Below are 22,676 nucleotides of genomic sequence, written 5' to 3'. Positions count from 1 at the left end.
TTAAAATCACACATCTTTTTATCTAATTCTATGTGGTCTTGAGCCATAGAAAGCATTAGCCTATGGCCATAAAATTTGTTATTCTTCATCTTCTGGAATATTACTTTTCTTATAATTATTTGTCTAGATTACTACATTTATTGGAATGTATAGCAGTGCTGGGAAAACTGGAGGCAGAAAAGAAAGATTTTAACTTCATCAAAACTTAGTGAGGGCCTGAACACTGGGGAAAATTACAAGATAAAAAATTAAAAGATAACTAAGCCTATTGCTTAGAGAATAAATTCTAATAAAGCCTGACCCCTTCAGAGTCTGGCTGTTAACCTACTCACCTTCCATTTTAGTTAATCCCTCCCAAATCTATGAAGTTCCAGGGAAACAGAGTAGAAACTGTCTCTTGAACATGCCATTCTTATTCTTGTCTCAATAGCTTTGATTTAGTTTTACACCCATGCCCTCAGTGTGTTTCTCCTTTCTACCTAAATCATATCGCTGTCTCCTCCTAAATCTTTATTATTGTGATAAATATTCAGCTTCATTTCTTTTCATAGCAATTTTCCTTTATTGTAAAAAACATGTAAAAGATAAAAAGGAAAATAAGTTTAAAATCACCTTTCTAAAAAAATCATTTTGTTCCATTTAATCTTAATAATTCATCTGATAGAATTCGACTGAAAGAATAAAATCTGACCAGAAAGTAAAAAAATGTTCAGCAATGAAAGGATGAGGTATTTCTCCACTCACATGAGAGAGATCCATATTCTATTTTTTAAAATGTATGTACCTATATATAATAAAGGAAACCCTGGCCTTGGGAGTTTCAACTCTTTCTGATTTGCAGCCTGCCAAAAGATAGCTGTTCCAGTTTTTAGAGTTTCTGCTTTCTAGGTTTATGGCCTCCTTATTACCAGCCTGGACTTTAAACCATTACTGCATTTAACATTCTTAGCCATGGATCTGGAGGGGGGGGGACTCTTTCTGAGAGCAGTGATAAATAGTTTTGAGATACTACTTTAAAAGTATCCTGAATGGTTTTCTGTGTGGGTTATGAAAACATGACTCATGACTTCATAGTTATGTGAACATCCTTAGAATCTGATGAGAACATTGATAGTAATGGATATAATAATCTTAGAGAGACCACTATGTAGTCTTTGTTTTTTTCCTGTGTCCAGTGCTCTTGACACCTTTCATCATTTGACACTTTCCGTTATAGATTCATAGACTGCAGAGCTTTGAGCAGATGTCATTAGAGCCTTTGGCTGTGTGCTATATTTTACATCCTATTGCTTCAGTTCACCTGATTCAGTATCCTGACTGTATCATCTGATTTCTTCATCCCCACTCACAGTCAGTCTTCCTGTCTTTACTGTAAAAGCATACTGTAGGACTAATTGTATGTTGCTCTTCTAGCCACTATGATATTTGGTGTGACTTAAGAGTGAGGCTGAAAAAAGTAACATCAAGAGGGTTTTTGTTCTGACAGTTTGGTTGTTCTTCAGTAGATTAAATGCTACCATCATTTTGTGTCTGTTTCATTTTTTAGTGAACTATCAATGACAGTTATCATGGTCTTGTCAGCATACTGCTGTAAGCTTCTGTTCATTACTAAATGTGTGGGATAGTCTAGATCATAAGGGGGCAGATGAATAGGCAAAGGATGGACAGACACAGAAATATTAATAGCTGTGTTTTTCCTAGTCAGATGTTAGAGTACAGCCCACTTTTTGAAGACTATGGTAATATTAGCATTTCATAAAAATTTCCCTACTATAGTAATTTTTGATCAGGTTTGTTCCTGATCATGGTATTGCTCATCCTAATTGCTGATAAGTGGTGCTATATTGATTAAATAAGTATGTTCGTTTTTAGTGTCATATCTGAGTATAATAATTTACTATCTAAAGGATTTTCTATAATGCTCACAAAATGTTAAGGTGGAATACCCACCCAGAATATCAAAACTATATGTTGACATTAAAGTCTAATTTATTTGAATTTAGTTGTTTAAGACAGAATAAGTAAAATTGAACAAGTAAATTACCTCCTCTTTAGTGTTTTGTGATGGGCAATCCAATTGTGTAAGTTGTCTTGTCAGTCCTGATGCTTGGCCCATAACAGTTACACAAAATATTTGTGGAATTTGGTATTCTTAGTAAAGGACTATGTATATAAAATGTGAGAAATGAACATAATTATATAAAAATATTTTTAAGACTCTCTTTAGAAAGGATACTTTTTTTGATCAAACTGCTAAGCAGATGACTGATGGCTAGCTCAAGAAGGACACAAACCTTCAGTGCAGCATCTAAAAACTTTTAATTCTATTTCATCCCCTTCCCCCATTGTTAATAATGGGATGTGGAGATTTTAATGAAAGGAAGTAAGCTCAAAAAGCAGTTAGACTGAAATAGGATGATTGTTGTCAATCCTCATACACTTGTGGTGTGTTTTTAAAAGTTTATATATACATATACTGTGTATATATGCATATATATTTACATATGCATATGTGTGTGTGTGTTATTTAGAGAGATTCATTGAAAGATTTCTGGGAAGAAATCTTTGGATTGAATGCAACAACTCTTAGGATGCAGTAAATCAGGCATGCAGAAGGGTTGGAAGGAATATAAAAATGATGAAAACAACTGACCCTCAAGATTCTTAACATTCAGAAAGAATAAGTGATTGAAAGGGGACGATATGATAAATAACTTTAGTAAAAGGCAGATGTAATATAAGAGATAGTGTGGAGGTTTAGAGAAATGAGAGGTATCTTGGGATTATTAGGAAAGTCTTCATGGAGGTTGTTTACATCTGACATGAGCTTTGAAAGATTTTTAGAAAGGAAGAAGAGAGGGAAACAGGTAGAGAAAGTATGAAAAGAATTGAAATTGTGAGGCATATTTTGACAGTAATCAATAATCCAATTTAACTGAGTGTAGGATAATAATAGAGTATAAGACAATAAAAATAATATTGAGAGAATCTTAAATTTCATGATAAACAGTGGATTGTTTCTGACTTTAAGTAGGGAAGCATGTTGATTTGAGTGATGCTTTAATAAGATGATATCCTGGCTGCAGTATGTAAGATGGATTGAAGGGAGGTGAGGCTAGAAGAAGAGAGACTAGCTGAGAGGCCATAAGCAAAGATAATAGAGGATTGATGTAGAGTACTATCTATAAAAGTAGATTAGCCAGCATCTGCCTCTGAAAGAATGATTAAAGGACTTTTCTACTTTGCTTTTTAACAAATAGCCTTGCCAAATTTCAAGGACTGCTGTATCAGTTCATGCATTCATTTGCTCAGTGCAAATGAATTTACTGAGCAGTCACTATATGTCCAGCACTTGTGATACAGTGATAAATAAAAGAAAATTTCCTGCCTTCACATGAGAATGTATATATACATTTCAAACACATATGGTTCTTTACCAATAAAAGGTATTAGTGTGATGATTATTACCGCCATTACTATATGTTAGCCAAAATGTTACTATTTTGCTAACTCTTTGTATTTTATCTCCTGAAAGATTTTTACCACTTTACCACTAAAAGGTATTAGTGTGATGATTATTACCGCCATTACTATATGTTAGCCTAAAATGTTATTATTTTGCTAACTCTTTGTATTTTATCTCCTGAAAGATTTTTAAACTCATTATTAGACTTTATAGCATTGGTAAAAGTTTAAAGATTTAGTACTTTGTTTTTAATGACAAGTATGCATTTACAATTACAAAAGGGAGAATAGTAAAAAGAACATAAAAGCTCAGATATATTGGTGATTTATGGACATTATATTGCATCTAACAAATCACCCCAGTTCCTATTCTCCCTGCTACCAATAGGTAGGTTTTTGTGACAGGAACACAATTCCCAGAAGCTACAGTTTTCAAACTATATAAGAAAACTGCCACTCCTGGTTATTCTGATTTAACAGATCTGCGATACACCCCCAAAGTTTATATGTTTAACACACAGATGCTAGGGAGATGAAATACAACAAGAATACCATTTTCTCTGCTTTCAACTACTAATCTTGTTCAGGCTACACTTTATTATTCTAAGATACTAGTATTATTGTCCCTATTTTTTCTTACTATACCTTAGGACCTTTATTGCTTTAGCATTATAGACTTTGAATTTTGGGAACTGAGTGCTAGAAGGAAGAGCAGTCCTTTTTTCATAGTTGATTTAAAAACATCTAGAGAAAGATCTAATTTGAGTTTCTCCTAATCTTCTGATCTCTGGAAGGTTAAAAGTGGTTTGTATAATCATGGTTCTTCGCAATGACATAAAATAGAGTTTAGGAATTCCTGCCTTTCTGCAAGCTCATACTCATTATTTTCAGAAAACTAGAACCTTTCCTCCTCATTCACAGATATGGATTAAAGTCCTCACCTTCATTAAAAAGGTCCATTTAACACATTAACTGCCACGAGAGTTGTATTTAACTCACCCTAGTTTCAGGGCTGTGTGAAGCATATATATATATATATATATATATATATATATATATATATATATATACATACATATACATACACACACTCTTACTTGTTGTTGTCTTTATTATTACAACTAATGTTGGCAATTTAATTCCAAAAATTGTGGATTAAAGGAATAAAAGTCAATAATTTCATTTTTCTATTTATGTTTACCTTTAAATTATACTTGCAGTTTTTATTCCATTTTTGTAATAAAATATTGTGGTCCCAAAGAAAAGTTTCTGGGTTTTTTTTGTGTGTGTGTGTATGTGGCAGCTAATGTATTAAATGACAGCTCAACAGTCCAGGTACTTTATTGAATGTGTTCTTTTCCCCTTTGTAATTGTGTATTTCTAAGTTCTCAAAGATGTTCGGAGTTTACATTTTCTTTAGCCCCATTTCTTTGTTGATTTTAAAGAAAGGTCAGAAAATGAGTTTGATATTTATTTTCCACAACCAGGCTGTTTTGAGTTCCCTGAAAACCAAGTAGAAGCCAGTAAGGTCCATAAGGGACTAAAGGGATACCCTTTAAACTAATTTCAGAAGACTCAAGAATGTTGAGACTTATCTTTGAAACAAAAGCAAATCAAGAGCAGATTGTAGATTTGAATTTAGATCTGTTTTTTTTTTTTTTTTTTTTTTTTTGAGACAGAGTCTCGCTTTGTTGCCCAGGCTAGAGTGAGTGCCGTGGTGTCAGCCTAGCTCACAGCAACCTCAAACTCCTGGGCTCGAGTGATCCTTCTGCCTCAGCCTCCCGGTTAGCTGGGACTACAGGCATGCGCCACCATGCCCGGCTAATTTTTTTTTTTTTATATATATATCAGTTGGCCAATTAATTTATTTCTATTTATAGTAGAGACGGGGTCTCGCTCTTGCTCAGGCTGGTTTTGAACTCCTGACCTTGAGCAATCCGCCCGCCTCGGCCTCCCAGAGAGCTAGGATTACAGGCGTGAGCCACCGCGCCCGGCCTCAAATCTTGTTTTTAATGAAAGCCTGTTGCTGTGGTTTTTCACATCATGCTGTTTTGCCACATACAAGTGTATTTGTAAACAAAATGTTAATAGAATAAACATAATAGGAATTGATATTCAGGAGAAACTCTTGGCTTGGAGGTAGGATGTTGAGGAGGTGGAGAGGATTGTTTATTAGACCTGCTTTGCCCGGTCGTCTCTCTCTTTCTTCTTGGCTTTTTATCCCTCTTTTCTTTTGGAGGAAGAAGTGGAGCTGGACTAGAAGATGTTAGATTTGTGGTAATGGAAGACTTGTCCCTGTAGAGTGTTGGCATTCCTCTAACTGGATGGGGATATATATTTACTGCTTACAGTATGATCACAATAGTCTTTTTATTTCCAGTTTATAGGAAACTGTGCTCATAACATTTTCTCAGTTATAAAATATTCCAGTGTTATTTTTTAAATAACAAGTTTATTGAGATATAATTAACATATTATAAAAGTCACCCATTAAAATGTACTATTCAATGGTTTTTCTTGCATTAGCAATTACATAGCCATTACCACTGTCCAGTTTTAGAATACTTTCATCAACCCCAAAAGAAACCTTATAGCTGTTAGTAGTCAATCTCCATTTCTCCCTCCCACAGCTCCTGTCAACCACTCATCTTTGTCTCAGTGGATTTACCTATTCTAGACATTTCCTATAATGTGATCATACTATATGTGATCTTTTGTGACTAGCCTCTTTCACTTAGCATAATGCTTTCAAGGCTCATCCATGTTGTAACGTGACAGTACCTTATTTTTTTGTTGCATTTTCTTTTGGTATTTTTGCAATTATGGAGCAAAGAAATGGTCATTTCTCATCAACAAAAATTTTAAGAGAGAAAATCTTTATTTTGTCATGTGTTTGGAGCTGAAGATATGATTAAGGATGAGATGCTGGAACCACATTGACCACAGAATGTTATGAATAAGTGAAAATATAAAAAATGAACTCACATCCTCCTTGTGTTTATATTTATGTCTTTAAAGAATATATACCCTTGATTAAGTAAACTTGAGCTAAGATACACACTAAATAGTAATTTACCAAAGACAAAATATCAATTGGGTATATCAATAGAGATATTGTTTATAGGTTTTCATGTCATTTTTCTATAGTAAAATGTAAGGAAACAGTCATAATTGATGTTATTGTGAATTTTGTAAAGAAGGGAAAGAAGAAAACTCTTGATTTGATGGTAATAGGTATGGTATGCCTTGGTAGAGAGACTAGAGAAAAATTGTGAAAACTTTATTTGGAACAAATGAGAGAGGAACTTCCATCTAGGACAATCTAGCAGATTTTTCCCCCATTTAATAATACAGAGTGAGTTAATTCACTTTCTTTATAGGAGGCATTATAGAAGCCTGGTTTTCACCACAATGGAAGAATTCTTAAATAAGTGTTTAAATCCCCAGACACTTCTTTTAAAATAGGCTAAAACTATCATACATAAATGAGCAATCAGCACACCAAGTAACTGTTGTTCAAGGGGATAATCAATAGCTGTTGGATTTAGACCTTGTAAAGTCTAAAGTTTGATTTCTCTATCCTTTTCCTCAGTAAAAGCAGTATTACAAAATACCGCTCTAGGTAGCACCTGAAATTCCTGTTGGGATTTCCCACATTTACCCCCCTGCCCCCATTTTTTCAAGGTATCCTATTTTTAAAGAGAAAATTAAGAGGATTTTTAAAATTTTTGTGATTATATTATGAGCATATATCTGTCTAAAAGTGACATTTTGTAACTTCATGGAGATTTTATTTTATAAGTTATATTAGTTTTTAAAATTTTCTTAACCTTTTTAAGTATGTAATATACAGATCTTAAATTTAAAGCTCCACTGAATTTTTGCCAATTTATATACTTGTGCAACCAACACACAGATCACCATACAAAACATTACTAGCACCTCTTCACTCTTTGTCCTCCTACTCAGTACCCTCCCAAAGTTAATTACTATTCAGATTTCTGTTAACATAGATAAATTTTATATATTTTTGCATTTTATGTAAATGGAATCATACAATGCTACTCTTTCTGTGTCTGTTTTCTTTTGCTTATCATCGTGTCTGTGAAATTTATCCATGTTATTGCATGTTCATTTCTTACTGCTAAGTGTTATTCTATTGTCTACATATGCCTACACGTAAAGATTGGTTATTTTCAAAGCTCTAGGACCGACTTCCTGGAAATATCCCCTTAGATAGGCATTGACACAGAAATCTCTGTGAGAACCATCTTAGGCTGTCAGCTCATGAAACCACTCCTCAGAAAATGCTGGTGAATGCCTGGTGTCTGTAAAGATGGTGAAATAATGGTGAAATAACACTTAAGATAATGATTTTTTCAACACTGGTGCTAGCTACTCCTTGAAAACCCAGGTGACTGGGCCTGGGTTGTCATATGTCTACATACATATACTTTATTTTTAAATTCTACTGTTGTTAGTGGACATTTGATGAATAAAGTTGCTATGAACTTTCTTGTACATGTGTTTTTGTTAACATATACAATTATTTTATTAGATACACACCTAAGAATGGAAATGGTGAGTGAGTCATAGGGTATGTGTATATTCAGCTTTAGTCTTGCCTCCAAAGTTTTCTAGATGATTATATCATTTTATATTCCCTTGAGTACTATATGACAGTTACAACTGGTTTCCATTTCTTTTTTTACCAAAACTTAGTATTGTCATTTAAAAAAAAAAACAAACTATTGTTTTTTCCTAGTTGATGCTAATTGAGAGTACATTATGTCCTGGTAGTTAAGAGGTTATTGTAAATGAGTAAATAATTTAATTAGCTTAAAACAATTTTGACTGCTACATGAAAGTTCTTTCAGCCAAGATGGTTAGTTCTGTTCTTACTGTTTTACCTAGTCTTAAAAAGAATGAAGTAACTAAAATAAGAATTATTGTCTTACAGAAAGCAATAACAAGATGATAGTAACCTTACTTTGTTAGTTAAATAACTGTATACTAAAATGCCCATAAGCCTAAAAGATGGAACCAGCCAAAGTTGTAATAGCTTTTTAATACTTGCTTACTCTTAGAGTAACTGTGATGATAAAGAATGTATACGTAGTGGCAGAAAAACATATTTTATGTTCTGTTACAGGCTTGCAGTAAATTGGAAACATTTTTTTTCCTTCATGGAATTTGTAAAATGTTTTTGCAACCATTTAAAGCTTTATTGCAAGTGAGGCAATAAAAAGGGAAGAAATCCAATTACTTTATGTGCAAAGCTCTCATTTCTTATTTAATGAAAGAAAGGCTTTTGTTCAGTAAGCATGCAAGCTTTACAGTTCTTCTTAGTAAATTAGAAATTTCCTTAAATAGGAAATTAAGAAAATTCTTCCTCCATAAATGCTTTGATAGAAGGTAGTTTTACTAAGTTAAAGTTTGTATTTAAGGGTGTTGCAACCAAGGTGGCAGGGTCAACAGTAAGATTAGATGAATCGTTGATGGTAATAAAAATAGCAGGCACACTAACCTTGTGTGCTAAGCATATGCCAGGCATATATTATTTCATAGTCCTCACAACAGCTCTGTGAGGTTGATACTTTTATTCTCATTTGTGGTGAGAACTTGAAAGACTCAGGTTTGGCAATTTATTCATGGTCACCCTGTTACTGAGTAGTAGCCAACCTGAGAATTGAATACAAGTAGTCTGCCTTCAGAGTATGTACTCTTAGCCAATATACTATGTAAGCTCTCAGCACATTACTATGACATCCAAAAGTGGGGAGGGGAAATAAAGAAGGAAGAAAAGGTAAAGGATAAATTCTTTATCTTTGATTTTCTGCAATTTGAATATGATATGCTTAGGTGTAGTGTTTTGGACATTTGTCCTGCTTGGTGTTCTCTGAGCTTCCTAGATTTGTGGATTGGTATCCAATATTAATTTGTGGGAAATTCTGTCATACTGTTTCAAATACTTCACATGTTCCATTCTCTCTTGTCCTTCTGTTATTTTCATTACATGTATGTTACACTCTTTCAGTTGTCCCACAGTTCTTGGATATTCTGTCCCTTTTAGTCTTTTTTGTTCTTTGCTTTTCTATTTTGGAAGTTTCTACTGACATATCCTCAAGCTCACAGATTCTTTCCTCAGCTGCATCCAGTCTACTAATGAGCCTATCAGAAACATTCCTGATTTCTAATTTGTAGCATTTTTTTTATTCTTCCTTAGAATTTCCATCTCTACTTACATTACTCATCTATTACTGCATGTTTTCTACTTTTTCCGTTAGCATATTAAGCATAGCTGTTTTAAATTCACAGTCTGATAATTCTGACATCCCTGCAGTATCTGAATATAGTTATGATGCTTGGTCTATCTCTACAAACTGTATGATTTGCCTTTTAATATGTCTTGCAATTTTTTATTGAAAGATGGACATAATGTACTGAGTGAAAGGAACTTGAGATAAATAAGACCTTAGTAATCTGGTGGTAATGTGTTGGGGAGGAGAAGCATTCTATAGTCCTATGATTAGGCCTCAGTCTTTTAGTGAACCTGTGCCCCTGGGCTACGAACTTTACAAGTATCTCTGTCCTGGATCTCCTTAGGTGGGACAGGATGGCTGGAGGGACTGGAATTGGGTATTTCCCTTTTTTCTGGGCAGGTTAAGCTCTGATAAGAACCCAAGCAGGTTAGGCTCTGGTGAAGTAATTTCTTTTTAGGGCAGGTTTTGCTAAAAACAACAGAATGCTCTGTCATATTTCAAAATATAGTGTCACTTAGTATTTGTGGGGGCATAGATATCAAAATCCACAGATGCTCAAGTCCTTTATGTAAAATGGCATGGTATTTGCATATGACCTACACACATCTCCCATGTACTTTAAATCATCTCTAGATTACTTATAATAAATACCTAATACAATGTAAATGCTATATAAATTATTTTTATATCATATTTTTTAAATTTATATTTTTATTGTATTATTTTTTATCTTTATTTCTTTCAAATATTTAGAATCCTTAGTTGGTTGAATCCATGGTTTTGGAACCCACAGATACGAAGGGCTGACTATAGTTACTTTTCATTTCCCCCTGCCAGAGCTCAAGGGTTTTTTTTTCTTTCATCTCCACTGTAAGAACACGTTTGAGCTCCTGGAGGTAAAACTCCAAAGTATGATGACTACTCTATAACTGAATCCCCTGGAGTTTTTATCTCTCAGATTTGTCCACACTGAGCCTCTAGTGTTTCATCAATTACAGTTCAGGTTTTCCTACCCTGGTACTGGATTTCTGCTCCCATAAATTGTAATTCTGTGTATCTGCCTGCCTGTCATGTTTTGGGGGCTATAATTTGCTATGTGAGCTCTCTTCTCTGATAGACTTAAAAAGAGGTGTTTATTTTTCAGTTTGTTCAGCATTTTATTTGTTGTTAAAACAGAGTGGCGATTTGCAAACTCCTTACGTGCTGGCCTAGAAAGTAGAAGTCTGATAATATTTATCTTTTTTTCTTTCAGCAGTCATAAGGTCAGTATGACTGGTATTATTATTCTTATTTTACTGATAAAAAGCTGAGGCTCACAAATTAGGCCAGCTGTATAATGTGCAGGGCCCAGTACAAAACAAAAATTAGAGACCACTTGTTCAAAACACAGAAAAAAGTGCTATTAAAAGCACTAAAATATGAAGCTTTTTTCTTTCTTCCACACTCTCTCAACTTGTCAAAGTGTCTCATTATTTAATGTTCTAAATCAAGAAAAATTAAAATTTTGTGTTTTTAATATGAATTGTATTCATCTTTATATTGTGCAGTACAAGTTTTAATGTAAACATAAGAGCATCTAACTCATATATATGGAATCACCAAAATGATAGAATTCATATTCTTAGCTTGCACATGCATGTGTTTTGTTCTTTCCAGAACAGTAGAAACATGCATCAAACTAACTGTTCTTCTTTCACTTCTTGATACACACATTTTCTGTCAACTCTCTCTTCAGTTCATGATCAGTAAAGAATGACTAAAAGAAAAAGAAACTTGTTGCCCTTTCTCTTTCCTATCATCCTATCATCATTTTCACTGTCCATACCGTGTTTCCCCGAAAATAAGACCTACCCATAAAATAAGCCCTAGCAAGATTTCTAAGCATTTGTGCAATATAAGCCCTACCCCAAAAATAAGACCTAGTGATGGACGTGTCAGCGCAGCATATCTGCACAACCCATGCATTTCCGTCTCGGAGCAGTAAAGAAGATGAGCAGCCCTTCTCATCTGCCCCATCATGACAGCTACTATCCCACAGGTGACTGGAAAGGTGCCGGCAGCCCCGCAAACAAGTCGGCTCCCCCTGTCAGGTCCCAGCCATCCTGTGCGTGCTGGAAGCTGAGGCTTTGAGGGGAAAGTCTCCTTAGTGAAGTGAGGAATGGGACACTCTGCTTTAGGTATTGTGTGTCCCCAGGGGTAGAAGGAAAGCTGTGGCTGCCATTTTACTATGATGATGTTCCAGAAGAAGATGACTTAACTATATTTGAATAAATGTAGATTGTTGTACCATACTTAAAAAAATAACACATCCTCTGAAAATAAGCCCTAGGGTGTCTTCTTGAGGAAAAATAAATATAAGACTGTCTTATTTTCGGGGAAACACAGTAGTTGGCTAATACGGGGAAGTGACATGAATAAGATAGGATAGGATTTTTTGTGTTTTCTTGTTTCTTAGAACACCATTGCCTTTTTTCTGCTTTTAAAGCAAGTTCTGGTTGGAACAGAAAGCATGATCTCTTGGAGCTATTGGTACCCCTGCTTACCCTATCATAGAATTAATACATTGAGCTTGTACTTGCTTGTAGTCTTGTTAAACACTGGAATTCTGTGCTTATGGAGTGTCGTGTCCCCTGTATGCAAATGGAAAGCAAAGAACGGTGGTGGACACACACATTGCACATACATCCATCCTGCACTCAGTTTTCTTCACATGGTGTCTTTGCCAACTCCTCCCTATTGGACTCCTTCATGTTCTTCCTATACTCCTGAAAATTAATGTCACTGCCTTTTTAAAATTTTAATCAACCCATGACCTTTGAACTTAAAAGACTCCCATACCTTTCACGTGGTCTTTATCTTCTACCTTGAATTAAAATTATTTGCATACTTGTCCTGACCCTCTATCAGACTGGCATTTTTTTTTATTGCATTTTCCCTTTATATCATTGAAAGAAGAATATGCATGCGTCATTAAGCATTGAGTAAATAATTTATTTTTAAATCTAATTTGTGATAAATAGAAGTTATTCAGCAAAAGACATCATGGTGCAAGGGAAGAAGCCGTGTTAGGAGTGACTATAGCCACTTATAGAGCCTTTGGACAAATCAATGTCACTTTAATATCCTTAACTTTAAAATGAGAGAGTTGAACATAATAGATTTTATGTCCCTTCTAGTTGTATGATTCTAAGAATGTTAAAGGAAACTGATTATAGGTAAACTAGTTAAGTTACAATTTGAGATGTCAATTTTTAAAGAAAATTTTGAATAATTACCTCTAGAACTTAGAAAGTTGTATGGCTTCCCTATTCTTATGTATTTATGCTACTGGCCAGTTAAAGAATAGTGAATTACATTATAGAGGATTAGCTATTATGTCTGTTATTTCAGGGGATAGGAAATAGTGCTAAATGTAGGAGCTGGAAGCTAAATAGTTTTTGATTCAATTATATTCTGTGGAGTAGCATTTTGAATCACAAAAAGATTCAGTAGTGAATCTTCTGCTAATAAAATCTTTAATAATTTGAATAAGACATCTGCTAAATATGAATATAAGGAAATTACATTTTATAAAATTGCTTTCTCTAAGTAGACCTATGTTCTAGCTTGTTAGAAAATTTTGTATAATAAATTATAAATTGCCTAATTTTATCCACTCACACTCAACTGCATTCCTCACTTATTAAAAGGCATATTCTTTAAGTGATGTTTTTAGTTGCAGGGGAATTTAAAGTGGAGTGATTCTGTGCATACTACTGGCTTTGTCTAAGCTCAGTGTGAAATATCAAAATGGTGACAGTTATATGAGGGAAGATGTAGTCATCAAGGTATTGATTTACTGTTATCACACTTTAGTAGTCCCCGCACATAAATTCTAACAAGATAATAGTACTTTTATTCTTGAATCTTCTAAAATTTCACTATAAGATATTACATACTTTGTTTTTATATGATAGCTATATTTCAAATATCTTAAATAATTTTATCTTTTTATTCTTTGCAAGGTACAACAAAATTGTTGTGCCATAAAACAAAGGTACAAATTAATAGTTTGTATATTCATACGTTTGTTGTTTGAAGTTTACTACCTTTATGCCTTGAAAATATTTGGTAAATATGACATCTTGTGATACAGGCAGACCTGGAAAAAAATCAGCCATGTTCTTGAAGATTTTTTCATTGTAGAAGAACTTGTCAGAAAGGCATAATCTAGTATACATATATTTATTTGTTAACCAGAGTGTTTAATTGGAATATATTTTGGAAATCTGCTTATAGCTCTTTTCTGAACATTAACATTGGTGATGTGTGTTATAAATAAAGGATAGAGCAACAAGTATGCTTTGCTATAACTAAGAAACTAAGTAGACTTCAGAGTAGCCATGAGAAGACAGGGTTTTTACTGTGAACGCAGAGTACTGCTGCTCTTGTCTTGGTTAATCCAGGCTATTTAAAGGCTATCACATTGCCTTGTTGCTATGGATATTGTAATGAGGGACAAAAAGAAAATTATTCTGAATTTCATGAGATTTGATTTTAATAATTTTAAATATTTGATTTTTGAAATGCTGGATTATACAATGTGACAAAGAAAAGAGATTTATCATTTCAACTGTGCTTTCTAGTCTAACATCTGAGACTATCCATGATCTTCCTTCTCAGTCAAAAATTGGGTAGTTGTCTTGTCAACTTTTACCATATGGCAGTGTTAGGCAGCCCTAGCAGTGGACATGATTTAATGGCTGGAAGTAGTGCTTTTTTGAAATAAACTTTAAACCCTCTATTTAATGGTGATAATATTGGGTTTAAATGTACAAAATAATAGAACATAACACATGAATATTTTTTAATTTTATTAAATGTTGAGTCTACATGTATATCTGTATTAGAGGATTACACATTTTAGGTTTTTTTGAACCCTTATAATAGCAGGATATATGCAAAGATTTTTTTTGTTTGTTTTAGCCCTTGTCTTAGTCCATTTGTGCTGCATATATTAATAGAATACTGCAGACTAAGTAATTTGCAAACAATAGAAGTTTATTTGGTTCGTGGTTCTGAGCAAGGTACAACAGAATTGTATGCTATAGAACAGAGGTAAAAATTAGTAATTTGTGTATTCATATGTTTGTTTAGGGTTTCTACCTTTGTATCTTGAAAATATTTGATAAATATGACTTGTGTTTTAGGCAAACTTGGAAAAAATCAGACATGTTCTCGAAGATTTTTTTCATTTTAGAAGGGCTTGTCATAAAGGCATATCTGTTACACATGTGTGTGTTAATTAAAGTGTTTAATTTGGAAAGTGTTTACTTTTAGTCTGTTAAGTCCAAGAGTATGGTTCTGGCATCTGGTAAGGGCCTTTGTACTACATAGTCCCATGGTGGAAGTGAAAGGGCAAGAGAATAGGGGACAGCAAGAGGAGGCCCAACTTGCTTTTATAACAAACCCACTCTCTTGATAACTAACCTATTCCTTTTGTAATGCCATTAATCCATTCATGAGGGCAGAGCCCTCATGATAATCACCTCTTATTAGGCCCCACCTCCTAATATTGTCGAATTGGGATCAAGTTTCCAACACATGGATTTGGAGGGACATATAGTATCCCTTGAGTCTATAGTTTTAGATATTATTACTCATCTAGGACTAGGAAAAAAAAATAGTTCTTCCCTGTCATTTTATACAGATTATTATATCTGTAAAAATTATTGCAAATATAAATAATAATTAATTTTCAATTTTTATTGGAAAGTCATTCAAGAACATTTTACAGAAAGTAATTTCTGTGGGAGGCTGAGGCGGGAGGAGTGCTTGAGCCCAGGAGTTTGAGGTTGCAGTGAGCTATGATGATGCCATCATCCCTACCCAGAGCAACAGAGCAAGACTGTCTCAAAAAAAATAAAAAATAAATAAAGTAACTTTTAATGGATTTATTTAGCTCTAAAAGGTTATTTATTACTTTAGAATTTTAGAAAGATTTTTTAATGTATGTAGTTTGATGGTTTGATATGTTTCCAAATAAAAATAATGAAGTTAATTGTCTATGTTTACATTTATGAGTAAAGAAGAATATCATCTGAATTTAATATTTGTAGTTTCACTAATGTATATAAGGTAGTACCTGGATTACTATAAAGACATAGAAGATAATCTCTAAAATTACCTTTGCCACACACTGATGTATTCAAGTTACTGCCTCAGCAAGATTGGAGGGGGAAGGAATACCGAGTAGCTTTTGAAGTGATCTACCCTTTTGCTTTTTTGATCTGTGGAACAACCTATCAGATGCCAAATCTAAGGATAATTCATGCCTGAATTGTTGTAATCCATCTATTATAGAATAGCCAATTCTGTTGTCAGTAATGAGGTTTAGGGCATAAACATTTCTCACTCATAATTTGACCCATTGTAGTAGCAAAGGAGCAGACTTTAGAGCAGTGTTTCTCAGCCTACCACTGTGGTACGAAATACATTTTATATTAGGCTCCAGATTTGTGCTCCCATGTGTATGCAAATGTGCAAATTAACAATTCTGGATATTTACTTTGTGCAGCACACTCTATTTTCTGTTCTATTTCATTTTTTTTACATGACAGAGAAATTTTTAGTTGTGGTCCATGAAATAGATTTTGTAAACCACAAGTGGACTGCACCTGCATTTTGATAAACTGTTTAGGATATTCCCTTATTCTTTTCTTAAAGTTTGTCTTTACCCTGCGCAACTGTACTTACATGTGTTTTTTATTATACAGTTTACTATGGAAATGGTCGATGGACACCCATTTAAATTATGATGCAGTTGAAATTTAAGGAAGAAAGGGAGCTCTTAGGACAGAGATAGATGTGTGAATATCAGGAAAGATGTTTTCCAAATTGTTTGTAGTAGTTCTGGGAAAGTCAGGATCATAGGACCTCTGCATTGTTTGATTTGGCATTTTCTCCTCTTTCAAACAATGAAGGCTAGTTTCATACTCAGCAATATTTCAAAAGGTAATTCTAATTTGATGGTGAAATACTTTATAAACCAGAATTTGGATTTGCATCTTTTTAAAAAAATCATTTTAGCCTGAATAGGTTCTAGATTCTTAGCCCATAGAAAGTGAATGGGAAGGAATCCCTCACAGGTTTGTTTTGTTTTATACTTCTTTCCATGGAAGAAGATTCAGTAAAATATATCAAAGAAAGAATTCTACATTTCAGTGGCAGAAAGTATAAGTTTTAGTTAGTCTGTCCATTTAGGCATGTAATATCTGAACCTCAGTTAATTTGCAGATTGAATGAATTTGGCCAGATGATCTTAAGTTTATTTTCAACTTTAAAGTTTTCTGATTTTAAATCAAATTAAATTCGTGACAAGATTGTTTTTTAAGTGCCCACTAAGCATAAGACCCTCTCTATAGTGTTATAGGCAGGGATGTGACCAATGAAGACATAACTCAGGAAGGAAGCTGCTGGGATCCTGCCCTAGAATATTTGAGGTTTGTATGCTGTGGCCCCTTGATCCTCAGATTCCCTTGCAGATTTGAGTATTTATAGTAGTACAGATTGTCCAATAAGTAAGTAAGTAAACAAACAAACAAATAAATAAATAATTAAAATTTCTAGCAGTTTGAGTAATCAGTTGAAAAGAATTGCTTCATTTATTACAAGCAGTGCTTTCTTTGAAATTATTTTGAAATCCTTTTGCTAAGCAGGATAAATCTTAACCTATATTGGAAGTGGAAAAGTGAAAGAATAGAGAATGTGGAATGAATTATGTTAAACTTCTGAAATTATATATAGTTACAGGCTGATAATTCTATATTTGACAGTGTTGTTAAAGAATTGCTATCTATGATGGTAGTTAATTGGTTAAAAAAATTCTGAGGAGACAGTAGTGTAAAAAACAAGTAAGAGTAGGTGTATGTTCTTAGAAATTGTACATCAGTAATAGCTAACAAAAAATGAATTCATGTAACAACTAAGTTATGAATTCTTTAGGTAGTTATAGAAGCAGTGATTTTGAAGGAATGATTTAAGAAATGAATGAGTGAATGAACAGATATTTTCTTAGCTTAAGAGAGGTAGGCTGTAGAGTTGAGAATCCAATAGGTAAAGATCTTTTTATTCTGTCTGTCCTATACAACGTTTTTTGTGAGAAAGGAAAAGAAAGTTTGGAATGTGTATCTGTGACTTGGGCTCCTGAGAACTGTAAGAATATTCTATTTAAAAAGTCATTAATAATGTAGATTTAGGAGGAAAACATATCAAATAGCATTTCAGTAGGCTTTTCTTGGTGCAGTAGTGTCTCATGTTAACATACAGCAGTGTGGATGAGGGGGGAGTAACGATGTGCTCATGAAGACTCCAAGGCCTCCCCAATCTTGGCTAACAAGGGTGCATTGATAGTAGCTAGGAAATAATATGAAATGCATTTCTTCAAAAATAATTTCATATAAAGGAGTTAACAGTTAAAAATAATTATATTAAGAGTTAAATTTGTATATTCACTATTTTGGGGTCTCAATATGTAAGGATTGCTATTGCAAATTCAACGATCATAGTTACTTGTTTTCATATAACAAAAAATGCTCTAGGCTTCATTATACTATGTTTCATATGCTCCGTTATACTTTATCAAAAATACATGTATTATTCCTTAAACTAATCAAATTATAAAAAGAAAAAAAAATACATGTAATTAGAGCTTAAAAGACTTCAGTTTATTTAAGAAAAATTAATAAATCTAATTGTTTACTTTAAAGATACAGAAGAAAGAAGATCAGCCATTAGAGCCTAAGAAAAGTACCAGCCCTAAAAAAGATGCAGAGCCCACTGTTGATCTTTTAGGACTTGGTAAGTAATAAAAAATAATAGTCACATTAACGTTACAAAACAGTTGAAACTTTTACTTGAACTGAATGTAATGGCTTTATCTTCAGTATGCCAAAAGATACCTATTATCTGAATTTGAAAATGGTATGATTAGTTTGCCGAGTTCCCACAAAAAGGAAATCTTTAATAAGGGAGCCAGTGTCTGTCAGCACTGTCTTCACTGAAATACAAGTAATGAGTTCCTTGGGGGAAAAGATATATCAAAGTAATCTTCAAAGGCTTGGTAGATGTGACATTTTATCACTTAAAGAGTGAATTATCTTCTTTCTCTCCTCATTTCTTCTCTCTCTCTGTCTCTCGTTTTTTTTAATTTTGTGAGGGATTTTTCCCCTTGGTGAAATAATTCTGGGTTATTATAAAATGTGCTGGTTTAAAATAAAATTTGTTTGGTTAATTGAAGCAACATGTTTTATACCCCAAACTAGATTTATATCGCATATCTGATGACAATGAGAAGTACGCATTTTAATTTAATTTTATTCTCATGGCTGACAGATGTGGTCTGTGTGGGAAATAAACAGGCTTCCATTTAAGAGGTGTTTGTACTGTGCTTATCTACAAATATTGTTAGCTCTTTTTTATATTTTTCTCCTCTTCTAAAAGAATTAGCATATTAAATGGTTATTTTTAGTAATATCTGAGCCTTGGCGTAGGGATTAATTTAAAATTTTTTTTTTTAGCTTGGAGAAATATTGACAACTAAAGGAAAAGAGTGAAAGACGGTTGAAGGATAAGGTTGAATTTCATATACTGCTTTTCAGAAAAATTGATGAAAGTTGCTATTGAATAAATTCTTTTCTGTTTCATGAATTACAGTTGAATGTTTTATTCATTTCTTAGGAAGCTGGCATGTCATACAAATATACTTCCTGGAAGTAAAATTCTGTGATGGTTAAAAGTAGTATGTTAGAAATATAAAAAAGAACTAATTTTAAAAATAGGGCTTCAATATAGGGGTCTAAATGTAATTATGTTGAAATCTAGTCCTCATAATTTTTGTATTTTACTTCTTTTGCTGCTAATAACAGAAAAGAAAAAAAGATTTAGTACAAAAGTATTTTACTAAAACTATATGCATCTTTGTCTTCACTGCATCATTTCTAGTTTAAGTGCCTGGTTTATTGGTTTATAACTTAGAAATATATGATATAAACTAGACCTGCTTCTTATCCTACATATTCATTCTTTAATTCAACAAATACTGAGTGTCTACTATGTGTTGAGATACCATTGCAGGCACAAGGGAGATAGCGCTGAAAGAATACAGATAACAGTCCCTGCCCACTGGGAGCTTTCATTTTATCTGGGGAGGTAGTGAGTAAACAGTTAAGTAAAATATATTATAGGTAATATATATAAGTGCTGTATATGAAAGAAAATAAAAATTGGTGTTTATAATTTTAAATAGGTTGGACAGGGAAGAGCTCACTGGGGCAAGTATCATTGGGGCAAAGACCTGAAGAAAGTATGGGTATTTGGGTATGTGGGCAAGAGTATCCCAAGTAGAGAGAACAGCAAATTCAAAAGGCTGTTCACCAGCAACCTACTTGAACTATACAAGGACCAGTAAGGATGACGATGTGGCTAGAGTGGAAGGATCCGGGAGAGTTGAGTGAGAGGGAAAGAGTGAGGAGGGGCAGGCATATTGTGACAGGACTTTGGCTTTTACTCTGAGTGACCTGGAAACACATGGGAGGGATTTGCAAAGAAGTAGTAATCTGACTTTGGTATTGAAAGAATTATTGTGGCTACTGTGCTGAGAAGAGATTATAGCAGGGCAAGGTGGGAAACAGGAAAACCAGTGAGGAAACCATTACAGTGATAGAAATGAGAGATGAATGATAGCTTAGACTATGTGGTAGCATTGGACGATAGATGATGTAATCAGATTCTGGGTATATATTGAAGATGGAGCCAATAGGATTTGCTGATCGATCAAATATGAGAAGTGAGAGAAAAGAGGGAAGTAAGGAATGGCCCAACTTATATTTAGCCTGAGCAATCAAAAGGATGGAGTTGGACTTGACTTTGATGGGAAAGTCTGCAGGGAGTTTGGATGGAAGATTAGGAGTTTTGTTTAGGTCATATTAAGTTTGAAATGCCTGTGAGACCAATTTTAGACTCATTTTAATAAAAGATCTTAATTAGGCAGTTATATGAATTGTAAGTGTAGGGAGAGTTTGGGCCGGGAATATAAAATTGAAAGTCATTAGCTTTTATGGTTTTTAAAGTTATGAAACTGGATCAATTCACTAAGGGAGTGAATATAGACCAAAGAGAAAAGATTCAAGTACTGCATCCCACAGCACTCAAATGTTTAGAGGTCGGGAGATAGAAAAGGGGACCTGGAAAGATGATCAGAAAGGAGGGATTGGTGAACTCGGAGCAAAACCAGTACCCTTTGGTATCTATTGTGTAAGCTCTCTGTAAGTCAGATTAGAACTTCTGTACCATAGATTATGCTGTAGTAACAAACTTCCTCAAAATATTGATGACTTAAAGAACAAAAGTTTATTTCTCACTCAGGCCATATCCATCTGAAATGAGCTCATCTTCACTTCAGTACCCAGAATTATAGAGCAGCCTCTATCTAGAACAAGCATTGGCAGACTTTTTCTATAAATGTCAGAAAGTAAATATTTTAGGCTTTGTGGGCCATAAAGTCTCTGTCATAACCAATAATACTCAGCCATAAATAACACGTAAATGAATGGACATGACTGTATCCCATTAAAACTTTATTTACATAAAAAGGCAAATTTGCCATAGTATGTTGGTCCCTAATCTAGAACATTGCTGGTCATATGGCAGAGGGAAAAGAGCACATGGCAAATCAAATGTCAGCTCTTCAAGGTGATGTTTTCAAGTTATATCTGAAATTTCCACTCTCATTTCATTGATTGCATTGTCACATGGCCTTATTTCATTCAGCAGAAGGATATATAGTCCATCCATGGGGAAATTTCACCAAATATTTGTGAACATTAATGCAGACTTAGTGAGGAAGAAAATGTACAGGAGAGGAGGGACTAAACAGTGTGTCAAATGTTTCTGACTAATCCAGCATAATGAAGATTGAGAATTAATCATTGGATTTAGCAACATAGATGACCTCACTTCTGCATGGGGAACACATCTCCACCGAATGATGCCTGTGTCTTTAAGTCTGTTGTAATTTGTTTAAACCATGGACATTTTCGCCTAATACATTTCCACGTATTATAAATGCATTAGTCTTTATTTATAATGGGCTTTTCATCTTTTTTTTAGGGCTGAATAATGTTCCATTGTATGTATATACCACATTTATCTGTTCATTTGTAGTGGATGTCTGGGTTGTTTCCACTTCTTGTTTATTGTGAACAATGCTGCTATGAACATGGGTTTATAGATATCTCTTCCAGATCCTGTTTTCTTTTGGGTTTTTTCACTGTTGAACTCTTGTAGGAGTTCTTTATGTATTCTAGATATTTACCCTTATCAGATATATGACTTGCCAATATTTTCTCCTGTTCTTTAGGTTTTCTTTTTACTCTGTTGATTGTTTCTTTTGATGTATACTAGTTTTTAATTTTGTTGTAGTCCATTTTATTTATGTTTACTTTTGTTATCTGTGCTTTTGATATCATATCCTGGAAATCATTGTTGAATCCAGTGTCATAAAGTTTCATGTATGTTTTTTTTTCTGGAAATTCTATAGTTTCAGGTTTTACATTTAAGTCATGGATCCATTTTGATTAATGGATCAATTATTACGTATGGTGTAGAGTAAGGATCCAGCTTCATTCTTTTGCATGTGGATATCTAATTTTCCCAGTACCATTTTTGCAGTACCATTTTACCATTACACGATCTAAGACAAGAGTAGCTTTGGTGGGTAGTGTAAACATGATTGATGTGGGCTCAAAGAGAATGGAAGGAGAATACAGTGAATATATATAGTTCTTTAGAGGAGTTTTGCCATAAAGAGGGGAGAGAAATGGAGCATTAGCTGTAGGAGGATGTGGGCAGGAAAAGATGTTTTTTTTTTTAACGATGACATTATGTTTACTGTTAGGAATGAACTGGTAA

The 22,676-nt window shown here is 33.7% G+C and overlaps 1 protein-coding gene across 5 annotated transcripts in view; it reads left to right on the top strand.

Moving 5' to 3' along the window:
* Positions 1-22,676, top strand: part of SMAP1 (small ArfGAP 1) — a 154,991-nt gene that overhangs the window by 102,836 nt on the left and 29,479 nt on the right. For all 5 annotated transcript variants that reach the window (XM_012750288.2, XM_012750289.2, XM_012750290.2 and 2 more), the window contains one exon: positions 18,476-18,566. In XM_012750288.2, the coding sequence (XP_012605742.1) occupies positions 18,476-18,566 (91 nt within the window). The remainder of the gene's footprint in view (positions 1-18,475; positions 18,567-22,676) is intronic.

The sequence above is a fragment of the Microcebus murinus genome, chromosome 5 (assembly GCF_040939455.1).
Source record: "Microcebus murinus isolate Inina chromosome 5, M.murinus_Inina_mat1.0, whole genome shotgun sequence".
Lineage (NCBI taxonomy): Eukaryota > Metazoa > Chordata > Mammalia > Primates > Cheirogaleidae > Microcebus > Microcebus murinus.
This window is presented reverse-complemented; position numbering and strand designations above follow the sequence as displayed.